We start from the raw sequence: 16,322 nt of genomic DNA, 5'->3' as shown, positions 1-16,322 counted from the left end.
GACTGAACTGAACTGAACTGAATGTGTGTAGCAGACAGCAGCTTTTTTAGATTTGAACTTGTTCTTGAGTCACTTATGAATAAATGAATGAATAGATAAATAAATGGCTAAAGTAGGTACTCACCTGAAGTTTGGTGGTTTCAAACCACTGTCAGTCAATTCAGTCGCTCAGTCATGTCCGACTCTTTGCTACCCCATGAACTGCAGCATGCCAGGCCTCTCTGTCCATCACCAGCTCCCGGAGTCCACCCAAACCCATGTCCATTGAGTCAGTGATGCCATCCAACCATCTCATCCTCTGTCATCCCCTTCTCCTCCTGCTCCAGTCTTTCCCAGCATCAGAGTCTTCTCCAGTGAGTCAGCTCTTCACATCAGGTGGCCAAAGTATTGGAGTTTCAGCTTCAGCATCAGTCCTTCCAATGAACACCCAGAACTGATCTCCTTTAGGATGGACTGGTTGGATCTCCTTGCAGTCCAGAGGACTTTGAAGAGTCTTCTCCAATACCACAGTCAAAAGCATCAATTCTTCTGCATTCAGCTTTCTTTATAGTCCAACTCTCACATCCATACATGACCACTGGAAAAACCATAGCCTTTACTAGATGGATCTTTGTCGACAAAGTAATGTCTCTGCTTTTTAATATGATGTCTAGGTTGGTCATACCTTTCCTTCCAAGGAGTAAGCGTCTTTTAAATTCATGGCTGCAGTCACCATTTGCAGTGATTTTGGAGCCCCCAAAAATAAAGTCAGCCACTGTTTCCACTGATTCCCCATCTATTTGCCATGAAGTGAAGTTCAAACCACTGTACTGTAATTTTATTTTTAAATTTTTGATTTCATTTTCTAGAAAAGTTTTATATTCAGGGAGTTGTCATCCAGTTGTACTTTAATCATTCTGTGACTGCCCACAAATGAGTCATACATTTATTTCCTCTTTGTGAACAAAGAAAATCATTTAACAATTCTCAGTTTTCTTCATGAACAAGGTATATCATGGGAGCTTTGAAATAGTAGATTCAAAGATTTATAGGACTGTCTTCACTACTCATAAAACATCTAAGAATAATTCCTAATATATAAGATTCATTTCAGTTCAGTTCAGTCACTCAGTCATGTCCAACTCTTTGTGACCCCATGAATCGCAGCACACCAGGCCTCCCTGTCCATCACCAACTCCTGGAGTTCACTCAGACTCACGTCCATCTAGTCAGTGATGCCATCCAGCCATCTCATCCTCTGTCGTCCCCTTCTCCTCCTGCCCCCAATCCCTCCCAGCATCAGGGTCTTTTCCAACAAGTTGGCTCTTTGCATCAAGTGGCCAAAGTATCGGAGCTTCACCTTCAGCATTAGTCCTTCCAATGAACACCCAGGACTGATCTCCTTTAGGATTGACTGGTTTGATCCCCTTGCAGTCCAAGGGACTCTGAAGAGTTTTCTCCAACACCACAGTTTGAAAGCATCAATTTTTTGGCGCTCCATCTTCTTTATGGTCCAACTCTCACATTTATATATAACTACTGGAAAAACCATAGCTTTGACTTCATGGACTTTTGTTGGCAAAGTATTGTTTCTGCTTTTTAATATGCTGTCTAGGTTTGTCATAGCTTTTCTTCCAAGGAGCAAGCGCCTTTTAGTTTCATGGCTGCAGTCACCAGCTGAGGTGGTTTTGGAGCCCCAGAAAATAAAGTCTTTCACTATTTCCATTGTTTCCCCATCTATTTGCCATGAAGTGATAGGACTGGATACCATGATCTTAGTTTTTTGAGTATTGAGTTTTAAGCCAGCTTTTTCACTCTCCTCTTTCATCTTCATCAAGAGGCTCTTTAGTTCCTGTTTGCTTTCTGCCATAAGGGTGGTGTCATCTGCATATCTGAGGTTATTGATATTTCTCCCAGCAATCTTGATTCCATCTTGAGCTTCATCCAGCCTGACATTTTGCATGATGTACTCTACATATAAGTTAAATAAGCAGAGTAAGTAGAAGTACATGAGAGGAGCTAATGTGGACTTAAGCTTGGAAATGAAAAGGGGCCATATTTCGTGCTGAAGGTAAGAACGAAGGAGTCCAAGATTTTAGATTTCTATTTTGATAACTAGATGGAAATTGATGAGTTAACGAAAGTAGAAAACCCAGGAGAAGATAAATTGTCGTTTAAGAATACTGTTATAGATATTCCAGTGGCGATGTTTAGTGAAAAATTGTAAATATGGGTCTTCAGTTAATATTTGGGAGGTTTGAGTCAGACATACACTTCAAGTCATGGGACTAGATGAGAATGCCAATAATATGGGTTGAAAAAAGATTCACCACTAAGAAACACCAATTGTTAATGTGGAATGTGGTGGAAGAGAAGGTAACAGTAACATTGGAGGAAAATGAGAACTAAGAGAATTTGACAAGGGAAAGTTGCATGTCAAATGTTGCAGAGAGAAATCTAGCGTGAAGACTAGATAAAAGCAAGTGGCTTGGACAATTAGAATGTTATATTTTTGAGGACTGTTTCAATAGTGTGGTAGTGACAGAGTTAGTTTTCATTACTGTGGGCATCAAATGGAAGATGAGGAAGCCCATTGATTTATGACTCTATTGTAGTTTATCTATCTAAAATAATGCCATTATTAACTTAGTTAATGTTTTTGAAAAATGTTAGGTCAGACATTAACTGGCAATGTCAAATATGTCAGAAATGGAATTACAGCTCTGTCCTAGTAGTGTTTCTTGATTGTAAACAACAGAAACCTACTGTAACTTAAAAGCAGAAACTGCTGACATTAAGCAGAAAAGGAATTTATTGGAAGTCTATTTGGTAGTTCACAGATACCATGAAAGTCTGGAGAATTCAGCTTAGGATGTGGTGGGAACCAAAGGAAGCCACACAGCAAAGAACACAGCCATTGTCTCAGCTAGAGACGCTGGGTTGGGATAGCCCTCCGCTGGGCACCCACAGCGTGCCAGCACTGCTGGCAGTGGCAGACTCCTCACCGCCGTGAGTACTCTGTGCGTCTCCCAGTCTTTTTTCACCAATGCCTGAGCCTTCAAATTTAAAAGGAGTGTCTGATGGGCCAAGCTTATATCATATGTCCATGCCCTAGTTGCCAAAGAGCTGGGAGAGAGGCTTCGTCTCCTAGCGTCAGGCTTCTGTAGTTGAAGATATTTTCTGCACAGAAACCCACTCAGTGGTAATACCAACAAATAGAAAAGCTTTTGGGATGCAGGATAGCCATAACCACCAGCTAACACTATAAAAATTATGTGCCAAGTCTTAAAGATTTAGGGAAACTAATTTGAAATTCACATGACTAAAATGAAAAATACTTATTAAGCTTAGGAATGTAATCTATGGCTTGCCTTACCAATATTAAATATCAAGAGTATTAAATTAAAAACTTGACTTTAATCTCTCCTGCTTTGTACCTTATAGTGTAGGCCCTTCAGTGTCCTCTCTCTCCAGATATCTGGGCCCCTATAACCTACACTGGGATTCATTATGGCAGCCTGGGCAAACCAAATGGAGGCAACACTGTTGAGCCTAGTAGTAGGAGCACATGTCTAGGAATGAGGTTAGCCTCAGCTAGACCTGAATGGATATGAGGAGTAGCTGTGACCCTTTGGAGGGGGAGGGAGAAAAATACCACTTTGCAGAAGAGAAAATTGGGTTGAGGCTGGGGTGGGGGAAAGTGCTTTGGGCCACAGTGGAAGCTGACTGGCTGGGCCAGGCCAGGGCTTGGCTGGGGTAGGAGAATAACAGTGGAGGGAAGCAGAGAAAGGCAGATGCTGTACAGATAGTAGCTGCCCAGATTCTTCAAATGACTAGGCCTGTGAGAAACTTTTTTTCTTGGTACTAGGATTTAACCTGATTTTTAAATGTGTTTCCTTGCCAGAAGACCATTATGAAGTCTGCCCACAGAAGAAAAGACCCTTTATCTACGTAATTCAAATAAAACTAGACATTTTTTTTCTTACCCTTTTAAAAGACTAACTTTGGCATAGTGACACATCCAAAAGAAATGCAAATCCAAAACTTCAAAAACTTGATAAGTAATACAGCCTTTTAATGGAGTCTCTTGAAAAAACTGGAAAGGGAATATTAATAGACAGGAAAACATCCTCTTGCCTCCAACCACCACTCCCTGCCCCCAACACACAGTCACTGCATTAGTCTCTCCTCTGTCACACAAAGCCCACAGCTCAGGCTAGCCCTCTTTACTCAATTCTTTTCTACCCTTCCAACTTCCAGACTTTCCCCGCTCTGCTAAACTAATACTTTTAAAAAAATGTAAGCCAGTGTAGCTTCTTCCAACTCCGTCTCCACCTATAACCTCACCCCTCCCACACACACTATCAGCAGTGCTAAAAAAAAAAAAAAAAAATCCTTAGAAGAAGCACAGAGATAGGAGTAGAAGCTCTGAATACTTCCACTTCTGTTATTTCTCTCTCGCCGTTTTTTTAAATTAAAAGAAGTGAAATATCAGAGTGTATTCCTTCCTTGGTTGAATTTATAGAGAGTATCTATGACAGTTGACACCAGTGTTTGCGAAAAAGAATAATGAGAGATCATAATAGAAAAACCAAAATCAGTGGGGACCAAATCATAAAAGAGCTTTCATTTCTAGGCTCAGGAATTTAGATCAGTTGTAAGTGTCTGTCACTCTCAGTTTCTTTTATTCAGCTGTGGAAAGTGATTCTCCACTATGAGGTAGAACGGAATAAACCTAGACAGCTGTCACTGCCCACTTTGTAATTTGCCTTGTCAAGTCCAGTCTTTCCTAAAATGTACTTTATGGATATTTTACAGCCCCTCATATTTCTTTGTGTGAAACCAAGATCAAAATTGCTTTGGAAAGAAAAGGATCAAGATCTGTAGTGAAGAGTGGGGAAATATCCAAACACAGAATCATTCCAGGAGAATAGACTAAGTAGGACTCCTCTTCCACCGCAGAAGATTGTAGAGTCATAGATATGAAGGAATCAGCTGGAATCATATCCCTCCATGTTCCCTCCCCTGTTGACACACATAGGAGGACATTTGAGACTACTCTCGTACAAGTGAAAGTGAAAGTCACTCGGTCATGTCCAACTCTTTGCGCCCCCATGGACTATAATTTCTCCAGGCCAGAATACTGGACTGGATAGCCTTTCCCTTCTTCAGGGCATCTTCCCAACTGTGGATCGAACCCAGGTCTCCCGCATTGTGGGCAGATTCTTTACCAGTTGAGCCACAAGGGAAGCCCAAGAATACTGGAGTGGGTAGCCTATCCCTTCCCCGGTGGATCTTCCTGACCCAGGAACCGAACCAGGGTCTCCTGCACTGCAGGCAGATTCTTTACCAACTGAGCTCTAGGGAAGCCCCAAACTGGGGAATGCGGGCATCGATCCCACTACCACGCACATGCTAAGCGAGTCCTCTACCATTTGAGCTAATCCCCCACTCCACTCTTGTACAAGTTTACTTCATTTCTAGAGCCAGCTGCCTAGAAGTTTAAAAAAACTTTTTGGTCTCGACCCAACATTTTCCCCAATTTTTCCAACAAAAAAATAAAGTAATTCTCTTAGATACCAATATTTAACTTTTTGCTTGAAATGTTTCCTAATTAATCTCTTTTTTCAGAAAACTTGATTCAATTTTCTATAGACACAGACCCTTCCTCTGTCCCATCCCATCCTTTGCTTTGGTAGCATATCTGTAGTTTGCAATTTAATTCTCAGGAAATTCACTTCCTGCCAGTAGTCCTGAGTAAAGTCAATTTTTAAAATAAAACATCTTGTAAACATTATGTCTGACAGACTCTCATATGGTTAAACTCTATACGTTTAGTGTTTGGTCTTTCTCCTTAATAAGACATTTTTCTGATGCTACACTCTCAGCACACAACAAATGATGATTGATAACAAGTTTCAGGAATCCTAATGTATTTGCCTAAATCACACATGGTCCACCTTTGAAAAAGCTCTGTATTATAGCTGACAAAGTTTTGAAGTTTGATGAGCTCAGATTACTGAATGAAGAAATAGGAAGTATAAGATCAGAGACTTCCTAGCACTCTACTTATTCAAGGCACATAACCAACATTTTGTTCTAAGAGCTTTCTTTAGGGAAAACAATCCCACCCTGGTTTAGAAACACTTTCCCTGAAGCCCTCATCAAGACAGAAGAATGACTGGGGGGCTACTGTCTTATTCTTGGGAAAGTTTACAAGGAATCATTTTGACTGTGAAACTCAAAATTAATTCTGGATTTGGAAAAGAGAGGCATACGTAACGGTGTTGTTGTTCAGCTGCTAGGTTGTGTCTGACTCTTCATGACCCCCTGAACTGGAGCACGCCAGGCTTCCCTGTCCTTCACGATATCCCAGAGTTTGCGCAAATTCTTGTCCATCGAGTCAGTGATGCCATCCAACTATTTCTTCCTCTGTCGTCCCCTTTTCCTTTTGCCCTCGGTCTTTCCCAGCATCAGGGTCTTTTCCAATGAGTTGGCTGTTTTCATCAGGTGGTCTAAGTATTGGAGCTTCAGCTTCAGCAACAGTCCTTCCAATGAATATTCGGGGTTGATTTCCTTTAGGATTGACTGGTTTGATCTTCTTACTGTCCTAGGGTCTCTCAAGACTCTTCACCAAACTATGAGGTTGACCATTATGAAATTACTGAGATTTGACTCACCATAAAAATGACAGTTTTGTATGGTTCAATCATGCCCTTTTTGTGTGAATAAAAGAGTTCAGCATAGAGCCATAACAGAGTGAAGTAAGTCAGAAAGAAAAAATAAATATCACGTATTAACACACATATATGGAATTTAGAAAAATGGTACCGATGAACCTGTTTGCAGGGCAAGTGGAGATGCAGGCATGGAGAACAGACTTATGGACATGAGGCGGGGATATGGAAGATGAGGATGGGAAGAATGGAGAGGGTAGCATGGAAACATGTACACTAACTTATGTAAAACAGATAGCCAGTGGGAATATGTTGTATGGCTCAGGGAACTTAATCCGGGGCTCTGTGACTACCTAGAGGGGTGGGATGGGATGGGAGGTGGGAGGGAGGCTCACGAGGGAGGGGACATATGTATACCTATGGCTGATCCATGTTGATGTATGGCATAAACACCACCATATTGTAATTATCCTTCGGTTAAAAAATTAAGAAAAAAGAGTTCAGCATCAGTTGGGGAGTTTTGGGGGCTTCTTGTAGAGTTTGATATGAGAACCATTGCTTATGGCAATACTTGTGTTTGTACTTATTAGGATTTCAAACTAACTTTTTTTTGGGGGGGTGACCTTGCCTGCACTATCAGATTTGAATTTACTGTCAAAATTTTCCTCTTGTCAAAATGTAAACCTTGGCTCGCTTTTGAGCCATCTGTTGTGCTCTAATAGTTTTGATTTATTTTTCCTCTGGCTGACATGTGTGCTAATGGTGCAGATGCAAACTTTACATTTCCTTTTATTGGCCTGTAGTTTTATTGCATATGTTAGTGGCACAAATACTGCATTCATATTAGCTATTTCTATTAACTGTTTCTAGTTTTGGGATGAGTAATGTATTTTACTTATGTTTTTACTATGATGGGAAGTTCTACATCATAGACATTTTAATAGACTTTTAAATGATTACACTCTACTTAATTTTACTACCTCTAATTTTTTTTTTTTTTTGCAATTCTTATTTTCAGGATATGTCAGTATGTGTGTCTGTGTAGTTTAATGATTTCAAATTTCCTAATTGCCTTTGCTTTATAATTGCTTTAAATGAAAGGACAAATTTGGTTCCTGATCAACAGTTAATGTAACTACTAGAAATTAACATTAGTGAATGTTGTGAATTGATAAATAACTAGGAAAAACTGACTTTAATTACTGCTTTGGCCTTCAGTTTGGTGGTATGAAAGATACTTGGTAAGGTAAATGAGGCAGTGATACAGGAAACAAAAGGTAGGAACATATTGATAGAGAAAATTTAATACAAAGCTGTTTTTCAAATGTGGATAGATGCTCTTTTTATTTTTGGTCTGTTTTTAACAGTTTTCTGGGTTGGAAAACCAACCCCCATGTCTGTAATACAGTTTATGTGGTTCAAATTTAAAATATCAAGAGGTCATTGTTATTAATATGGGCCTGATCTGCAAGACTCTTTGACATGTTGATCTAAGTGAAAGCTGTTTAGTGTCACAGATACTGCCTGTTGCAGACTGAGTTTCCCACATCCTTAGGCGACATCGTTAGATATTAAATACCTTCCTTTCTGGGCTTCCCTGGTGACTCAGTGGTAAAGAATCTGCCTGCCAGTGCAGGAGACACTTGTTCAATCCCTGGCCCGGGGGAATCCCACATGCCGCAGAGAAACTAAGAAAACATGGACTACATCTATGAAGTCTGTGCTCTAAAGCCCAGAACTGCAGCTATGGAAGCCCACTCAGCCTAGAGCCTGTGCCGCGCAGCAAGAGAAGCTACTGCAGTGAGAAGCCTGAGCACACTGCCACTAGAGACAAGCCTGCATGGCAACAAAGACCCAGCACAGCCAAATAAATAAATTTTAAATACATTCCTTTCTATCAAAAATAAAAGACTGCAGCCCTGATTCAGTTTCCTAACATGGGCAAAGCTGTTCTACCTAGTAAAACAGAGACTAGGGGTAATCTGTTAATTATCAAAATTGGTTAAAGCAAAGGATCTGTTTTTTTTTAAGATATATACGTGTGTGTGTGTGTGTGTGTGTGTGTGTCTTACTTTATCTCAATTAATTATATAAATGTGCATTCATTTGGCAAGCTTTGAGGTAGAGCCGGTTCTTTTTGAGTGCACATCTACTAAAGTTCCACGTTGTCTTTCTTGCAATAAACTCTACTCACTGTGTGCATGCTAAGTCACTTCAGTCGTGTCTGACTCTTTGCGACCCTATAGGCTGTAGCCCTCCAGGCTCCTCTGTCCAAGGGATTCTCCAGGCAAGAATACTGGAGTGAGTTGCTGTGTCTTCCTCCAGGGGATCTTCCTGAGCCAGGGATGGAACCTGCGTCTCTTTCTTCTGCATTGGCAGGCAGGTTCTTTACCACTAGCACCAACTCGGAAGTGCTACACCCACAGTGCTCTCTTTCTATTCACACTGTTTTATCAGTTACATAGTAGTTTATTAAATTACACAATTAGTAACAAATGCAATTAGCAAAGGTAGTTTTGGAAAAAGAACCCAACTAGTCATGAATGTTTAGTGTGTTAGAGGCAGCAGTAAGTTTTAGAGGGGGAGCGGGAAGGGTCATTTAATCTAGTGAATTAGTTTAAGTTAAGGTCAGTTTCTACCTACACAGATATGTAGAATCAACATTAGACAAAACTTGGTAGGACCTCAGTTTGAATGTGCTTTTCCATCATAACCTCCAGCTGGGCAAAATGTGGTCCTGTTCTTTTGATAAGTTAGTCTCCAATTTTAGCTCTTTAAAAAAAAAAGAGAAGAAACAGATAACTTTGGATGCTGTATTATACACTAATAATTTTGTTTTTCTAACAAAGTGCTTGGAAGAGGGAATGGGGAAAGCTGTATGAAAATAGTATATTTTCTCATGCACAATATTGTATAACATTGGAAAACTGATTCTTTATTCTGACAATGAAACGTTTTGGTGTTTTCCCACCAGTATTTCTCTAACTTCCTCTGAGAATAACAAAACATTGATTATGCTATTTTGTCCACATAGTTTTCTCCCCAAAGATATTCCTAGGTATCTCAGTCCTATAAAAGCTTTTTAGGAGTCCATTTGAAGATATCTTAAAGGTAGTGACATAGTTTTGAAAGACTGTGACAAAATAATTTATCTCTATGGCAACATCTTTTTTCTACTTTTTATTTCTAAGTAACTTCGCCTTTGTTGCAGTTGAATTATATTAACTGCCTCAATAAGAAAGAAAGAATTTTGTTCAGATTCATCTAATTGTACTTATACTTTTCCAGGATTGAATTTCCTAGACAATTTCTTTAATAAATTAAGGGGAGGGGGAATATTATCAAGAAGGCCAGATAACAAAGGTGATTGTTTTACAGCGTTAAAGAGTAAAGCTTCTTTAACCCTTATTGAGATTTCTCTTGAGTAAAAACCACTATATTATTTCACAAACTTATAATATAACTAGTCATTGGAGTTGTTTTAGTACAAGTGACAGAAAAGTCCAAAATAGTAGTGACTTAGACAAATAAGAATTTTGTTTCTCATGTGGAGGTAGGTCTTCTGGTATATCCTTGATCATTAGGATCCCTTGTTCCTTCTTATTGCTCCATAAATTTCAGATTGCAGTTTCCGTATCATGATGCAAGATGGCTACCCCAGTTTCAGCAGTCACATCTGCATCTAGCTGGCAGGGGAGAAACAAGAAAAGGAGCAAGTTTGCCTTTCACCATCACCACCACAAAGTTTCATGCCCCATTTCTCCTTGCAGTCCACTGACCAGAACTTGAATGTGTGGCTTCACTTGGTTGCACAGGAATATAGTCCTTTTTCTGAGTAGCTTCGTGCCCAGCTAAATGATATTAGAAAAGGAATAGGAAAAGGAAAGCAGATACTGAGCACAATGACTGTTCCTGCCACAATTAGCATTCTTTGCCTAAGAAAAACTTGAATATGTGTTCTTTAAAAGAAAATATCCTCTGTAGCACAGTGCTGAATACATGGTAGGTTACTATGCTCAGTGAGATAAACATAGTTGGAGAGAACAAATGATTGAAGATTCACTGTTATGGCAAGAAACATTTAACTTGATGAAGTGAAAGTAAATATTAAATGAAGCAACTACACTGCTGTAGGCATGTGTGTGTGCAAAGTATTTTTTAATATAAAATAGGCACAGTTAGAGTTCGTGGGTGCATGCTAAGTTACTTCAGTCATGTCCAACTCTTTGCAATGCTATGGACTGTAGTCCACCAGGCTCCTCTGTGCATGGGATTCTCCAGGCAAGAATGTTGGAGTGGGTTGCCATTTCCTACTCCAGAGGATCTTCCCAACCCAGGGATAGAACCCACATCTCTTTTATCTCCTACATTGGTGGGCAGGTTCTTTACCACTAGCGCCAGCTGGGAAGCCCAGAGTTTTTAGTATACCAGCTTTGATTCCCTGCATGTCTAACCTATAGGTCTCTTTGTAAACAAGCACTTTATAGGTTTTACTCCCAGTTTGCAAACCTTTAATAATTAGAGGTAGGGAAGGTTAACTGTAATAGCTTTTATGTGTTCAAGATGTGATTTCTTCTTTTTCACAAATAATAATGTGTTTTTTTGGCTTTCTGCTGCACAAGTAACTGAAAATCATGTTTAAAAAAGTTTGATGCGACATCTAGATCCTAACAGGAAATTCAGATTTAAGTCTGAGCCTGACCTTAACCCATGACCAGTGGAATCAAAGTATGTTTATTTTTACAGTAGCCTTAATTTGGGGCTTGTAAGTTTGTTGGTTTGTTTTCTCATTCAATTTGGGGGATCCTGAAGCAGTATTTTAATTATAGGTGTTTAGCTATTTATAATTTTTATGGCAAATTTTGTTTTGTCTTGGCTATCATATGTTATCTTACTTTCAGAAACGTGTGATCTTTGTGTCTAACAATGCACTTAAAAAAAAAAAAAAATCTTTCCCATGCTGCAGTGCTGGAATTCTAACAGAACAATCACACTCATCTTTTCCCCTCTGTTTTTTTGTTTTTTTAAAAATAAACATGTTCTCATGGAGATGTTGCCTTGAATTAGACAAAGCACAAGCAGTCACTGGAAAGGTTTTCTGTACAGTTCTGTTCATGTACATTAATTTCTGTTTGTTTTTCACAATCTAGATTTTTTTCTTAGCTTTGCTGATACTTAAATTTCATAATCACATTGAATTAAGTTGCATTGAATTTTTTATCACTCTCAGCTATGTCAGGTCCTATTTTTTGATGAGTCCTTCCATAGAGCAAGTTTGTTGAATGAATGATGCAACAAAGGAGCAAGAAAATAAAGCAAGAGGAGTTAGACTGTGGGTTAGCTTTATCTCAGTTTAACCATGCTCCCTTAAGAAGAAACACTACTGTATACTTTTTTCTCTTTTTCCTTTTTGTTGTGACAATTCCTATGTTTTTGCTAGGAAAAAAAGTGTCTGAGTTATTGAAAACAGTAGTTAATATCAAAGTCAAAGTCATTTTTAACCAGCTTTTTCATACCTACAAAAGACATATATACCTTTTCCAAAACACTCATTCTTCCCTGTTTCTGAAGCCAAAGTCCTCTTGGTTCATTCTTACTTCAGCTTCAGTATTTGTGTGGTTGGAAACTAGAAACCTCAGGTGCTCTGGGTCACTTATAGATGATCAAAAGTTGGCAATATTACATTTGTGTGTATGTACTCAGTCATGTCTGATTCTTTGCAATGCTGTGGACTGTAACTGGCCAGGTTCCTCAGTTCATGTTATTTTCTAGGCAAGAAATGCTGGAGTGGGTTGCCATTTCCTTTTCTAGAGGATCTTCCTGACCCAGGGATCAAACCCATGTCTCCTGTGTCTCCTGATTGGCAGGCAGATTCTTTCACTTGTGTCACCTGGGAAGCCCCAGTATTACATTTAGAATTATATAATTTTGCTAGGCATCTGTTTATAATTTTTTTTTTTTACCCTTCCACTAAGCTGTACACTTTTTAAGGGGAAGAACTATGCATCTTATTTAGCATTTTTCTGTTGCTTACCAAAAGAGAAGCCTAACACTGGCTGCTTCAAAGGGAGAAGAGAAGGCTAAGCAGGCAAGGCTCTAGGCCTTGGTCTTGCTTCAATCAGAACCTCTCTTTTATATATCAGGTTTTGGGATCAGTATTGTTTTTGGGAGGGGGCAGAACATTACTCTTCTTTAAAAAAGAAATTTGAAGATGACTCTATTAGATAACTTCAGTACCTTCTGACATTATCTAGTCCAGCCTCCTCATTTTATAGGATTGGAAACAGATCCCGATTATACAGCTATTCAGTGGCAGAGCTAGAATTAAAAGCCCTGTGTTCTGACTGCTTGACTAATACTCTTTATAGTATACTGCAGGATATATGTTATCAGAACTAGCAGTTTTCTATAGTACCTGGTAGTGATAGTCTTTCCCTGGTGGCTCAAACTGTAAAGAATCTGCCCTCAATGTTGGAGACCTGGATTCAATCACTGGGTCAGGAAGATCCCCTAGAGAAGGGAATGGCAACCCACTCCAGTATTCTTGCCCAGGGAATCCCATGGACAGAGGAGCCTGGCAGAGTCAGACATAACTGAGCGTCACAGGCTGGTCTGGGCTAATGATAGTCACTCAGTAATTCATGTGTATTGCATTATGAATGAATGAATCATAAAATGATTTGTAGTTAATTATCCCAAAGCCAGGTTCAAATAAAAAACTATCATTTTTTTAAAATGTAAGTTTCCATCTCACTCTTTCCAAATGTCTCACCCTCTCCTCCCCTCTCCCCATGTCCATAAGTCTATTCTGTATGTCTATTTCTCACTGCTGACCTGTAAATAAATTCGTCAGTACCATTTTTCTAGATTCCTATGTATGTGTCAGAATACAATATTTATCTTTCTCTTTCTGACTCACTTCAGTCTGTGTAATAGATTCTAGGTTCATCTGTGTCATCAAAACTGACTCAAACGTGTTCCTTTTTTGTGTGTGTGTGTGTGTTCATTTACTTTAATAACACTACATTTACCATGTTATCACCATGGAATGTAAATTCAGGTTAGACGAGAATTTCACAAGTACAACAAAGCATTCTGTGATATACCGAAGTTTGTATAATGTCTGACCAAACCAGCTTGCTCATCAATGACTTCCATTATAGGGATTTTATTTAGTTGATGATACTTTTGGAGAAAATAAACATACTGCACACATTTAAGTCTTATGGACTCTGTGGGAGAGGGAGAGGGTGGGATGATTTGGGAGAATGGCATTGAAACATGTAAAATATCATGTATGAAATGAGTTGCCAGTCCAGGTTCGATGCACGATACTGGATGCTTGGGGCTGGTGCACTGGGACGACCCAGAGGGATGGAATGGGGAGGGAGGAGGGAGGAGGGTTCAGGATGGGGAACACATGTACACCTGTGGCGGATTCATTTTGATATTTGGCAAAACTAATACAGTTATGTAAAGTCTAAAAATAAAATAAAATTTAAATTAAAATAAAAATAAAAATAAATAAAAAGTGTTTTTCATCTACCTTTGCATTAGCACTTAAAATTCATGTTTCAAAATAATTTTAAATTATTCTAATATAACAGCAGCAAAATACAATTCTGCAATTACAAAAGAGCTAAAAGGGATCCACAAGTTAAGTTACTCTCATGTTTTTAACTATGATTCTAAAATAAATACTACTTCAAAGTGGCTCTGTTACCAGCTTTTTAGTTTTGGTTTAAAAACACACACAGACTTCCAGGGAGGTTTGTAATGTTGTATTCCATGCACTGTTCTGAAAGGGTTCCTCAAGAGCCAACCAGCCCTTAAAACAGTACTCAGTCCACAAGGCCGTCAGAAAGTTAAATTAACTGGGGTAAATAGGATTCTTACATTACATCAAAAGCATATGATATTCTGCAGCAACTGGGAGCATTTTCAGGATTGGCATGTTGTCGTCTTTAGAACTAATTTCAACAGAAGAGTTTAAGGTGGACAGGTACCACTATCAAGTGTATTTAAAAGTGACATGTTTCTTTTGTGCTGGTCTGACTCCCCTGAATGACCTAGCTAGTGAAGTAGTCACCAGTAACTTGGTCACCAGGCAAATCAAGCCTGCAAGAAAGGAAGCCAGTTTTCAAATGACCATGTTCTTGTCTGACCCAAACAGTTTATTTTCAGCATAAACATATAACCTCAATATGAGATGTCTAACTAAAGCAAGCACCACCAAGACAACCAAGACAGCATCTCCTCTTCTAAGGTTTAGGTTTCCCCCAGAATTCTTGATACAGGGAATAGCCCATACCAAGAGTCATTGCTCCCACAACAAAGCCTTGGGCTGCCACACGCATGTGGATCAGGTGAACAGACATTTTAGTATGTCCCCTGCTCTTCAATCTATATAATCCATATGCAACAATTGCTGCAAAACCTGCCATTCCAATGGGGACAAATGGTGCCTCTCTAGCTTTTCGGATAAGTTTAGATCCCTGATCTTCATCATATGAAGAAAGAGAAATATCTGTGTCGCTTGACATAGTGATTGAAGAATCTTCAGACAACTTCAAGACGTTTCAGGTTTCTACCAGATTCTGACCCCACTCCCGCACTCGCCGTCCAGCCAGCTTCCAAACGTGTTCCTTTTTATGGCCGAGTATATTCCATTGTGTATATGTACCACAAATTTTTTATCCATTCATCTGTCGACGGACATCTAGGTTGCTTCTGTGTTCTAGCCGTTGTAAATAGTGCTGCAGTGACCAATGGGATACATGTGTCTTTTTCAGTTTTGGTTTCCTCATATGCCTATGAGTGGGATTGCTGGGTCATATGGTGGTTTTATTCCTAGTTTTTAAAGGAATCTCCATACTGTCTTCCATAGTTGCTGTATCAATTTACATTCCCACCAACAGTGCAGGAGCGTTCCCTTTTCTCCACACCCTCTCCAGCATTTATTATTTGTAGACTTTTTGATGACTGGTGTGAGGTGATATATCATTGTAGTTTTGATTTGCATCTCTCTAATAATGAGCAGTGTTGAGCATCTTTTCCTGTGTTTGTTAGCCATCTGTATGTCTTCTTTGGAGAAATGTCTGTTTATGTCTTTTCCCCATTTTTTGATGGGGTTGTTTGTTTTTCTGCTATTGAGTTGTATGAGATGCTTGTATAGTTTAGAAATTAATCCTTTGCCAGTTGTTTCATTTGCTATTATTTTCTCCCATTCTGAGGGTCGTCTTTTCACCTTGCTTATAGTTTCCTTTGCTGTGCAAAAGCTTTTAAGTTTAATCAGGTCCCACTTGTTTCCTTTTGTTTTTATTTCCATTACTCTAGGGGGTGGATCATAGAGGATCTTGCTTTCATTTATGTCATCGAGTGTTCTGCCTATATTTCCCTCTAAGAGTTCTATAGTTTCTGGTCTTACATTTAGATCTTTAATCCATTTTGAGTTTATTTTTGTGTATGGTGTTAGGAAGTGTTCTAATTTCATTCTTTTACACGTATCTGTCCAGTTTTCCCAGCACCATTTATTGAAGAGGCTGTCTTTGCTCCACTGTATATTCTTGCCTCCTTTGTCAAAAATAAGGTACCCATAGGTGCATGGGTTTACTTCTGGGCTTCCTATCTTGTTCCATTGGTTTATATTTCTGTTTTTGTGCCAGT

General features: G+C 39.2%; 3 protein-coding genes across 3 annotated transcripts in view; 2 read left to right on the top strand and 1 right to left on the bottom strand.

Moving 5' to 3' along the window:
- ATF6 (activating transcription factor 6) overlaps nt 1–16,322 on the top strand; it is a 234,658-nt gene that overhangs the window by 150,766 nt on the left and 67,570 nt on the right. The window lies entirely within an intron of this gene.
- The window catches only part of LOC129656601 (proteasome activator complex subunit 3-like), a 94,779-nt gene that overhangs the window by 13,526 nt on the left and 64,931 nt on the right, over nt 1–16,322 (top strand). The window lies entirely within an intron of this gene.
- LOC129656602 (HIG1 domain family member 1A, mitochondrial-like) lies at nt 14,810–15,285 on the bottom strand. The gene has a single exon (XM_055587291.1). It carries the CDS (start codon nt 15,197–15,199, stop codon nt 14,918–14,920), a length of 282 nt encoding a protein of 93 aa, XP_055443266.1. The 5' UTR covers nt 15,200–15,285; the 3' UTR covers nt 14,810–14,917.

The sequence above is a fragment of the Bubalus kerabau genome, chromosome 6, assembly GCF_029407905.1.
Source record: "Bubalus kerabau isolate K-KA32 ecotype Philippines breed swamp buffalo chromosome 6, PCC_UOA_SB_1v2, whole genome shotgun sequence".
Taxonomy (NCBI): Eukaryota; Metazoa; Chordata; class Mammalia; order Artiodactyla; family Bovidae; genus Bubalus; species Bubalus kerabau.
The sequence above is the reverse complement of the archived record's forward strand: the minus strand, read 5'-3'. Positions and strand labels throughout refer to the sequence as shown.

What these genes read in the sequence shown, in the direction of transcription:
- LOC129656602 (XM_055587291.1), bottom strand. Translation starts at nt 15,199, where the DNA reads ATGTCAAGCGACACAGATATTTCTCTTTCTTCATATGATGAAGATCAG.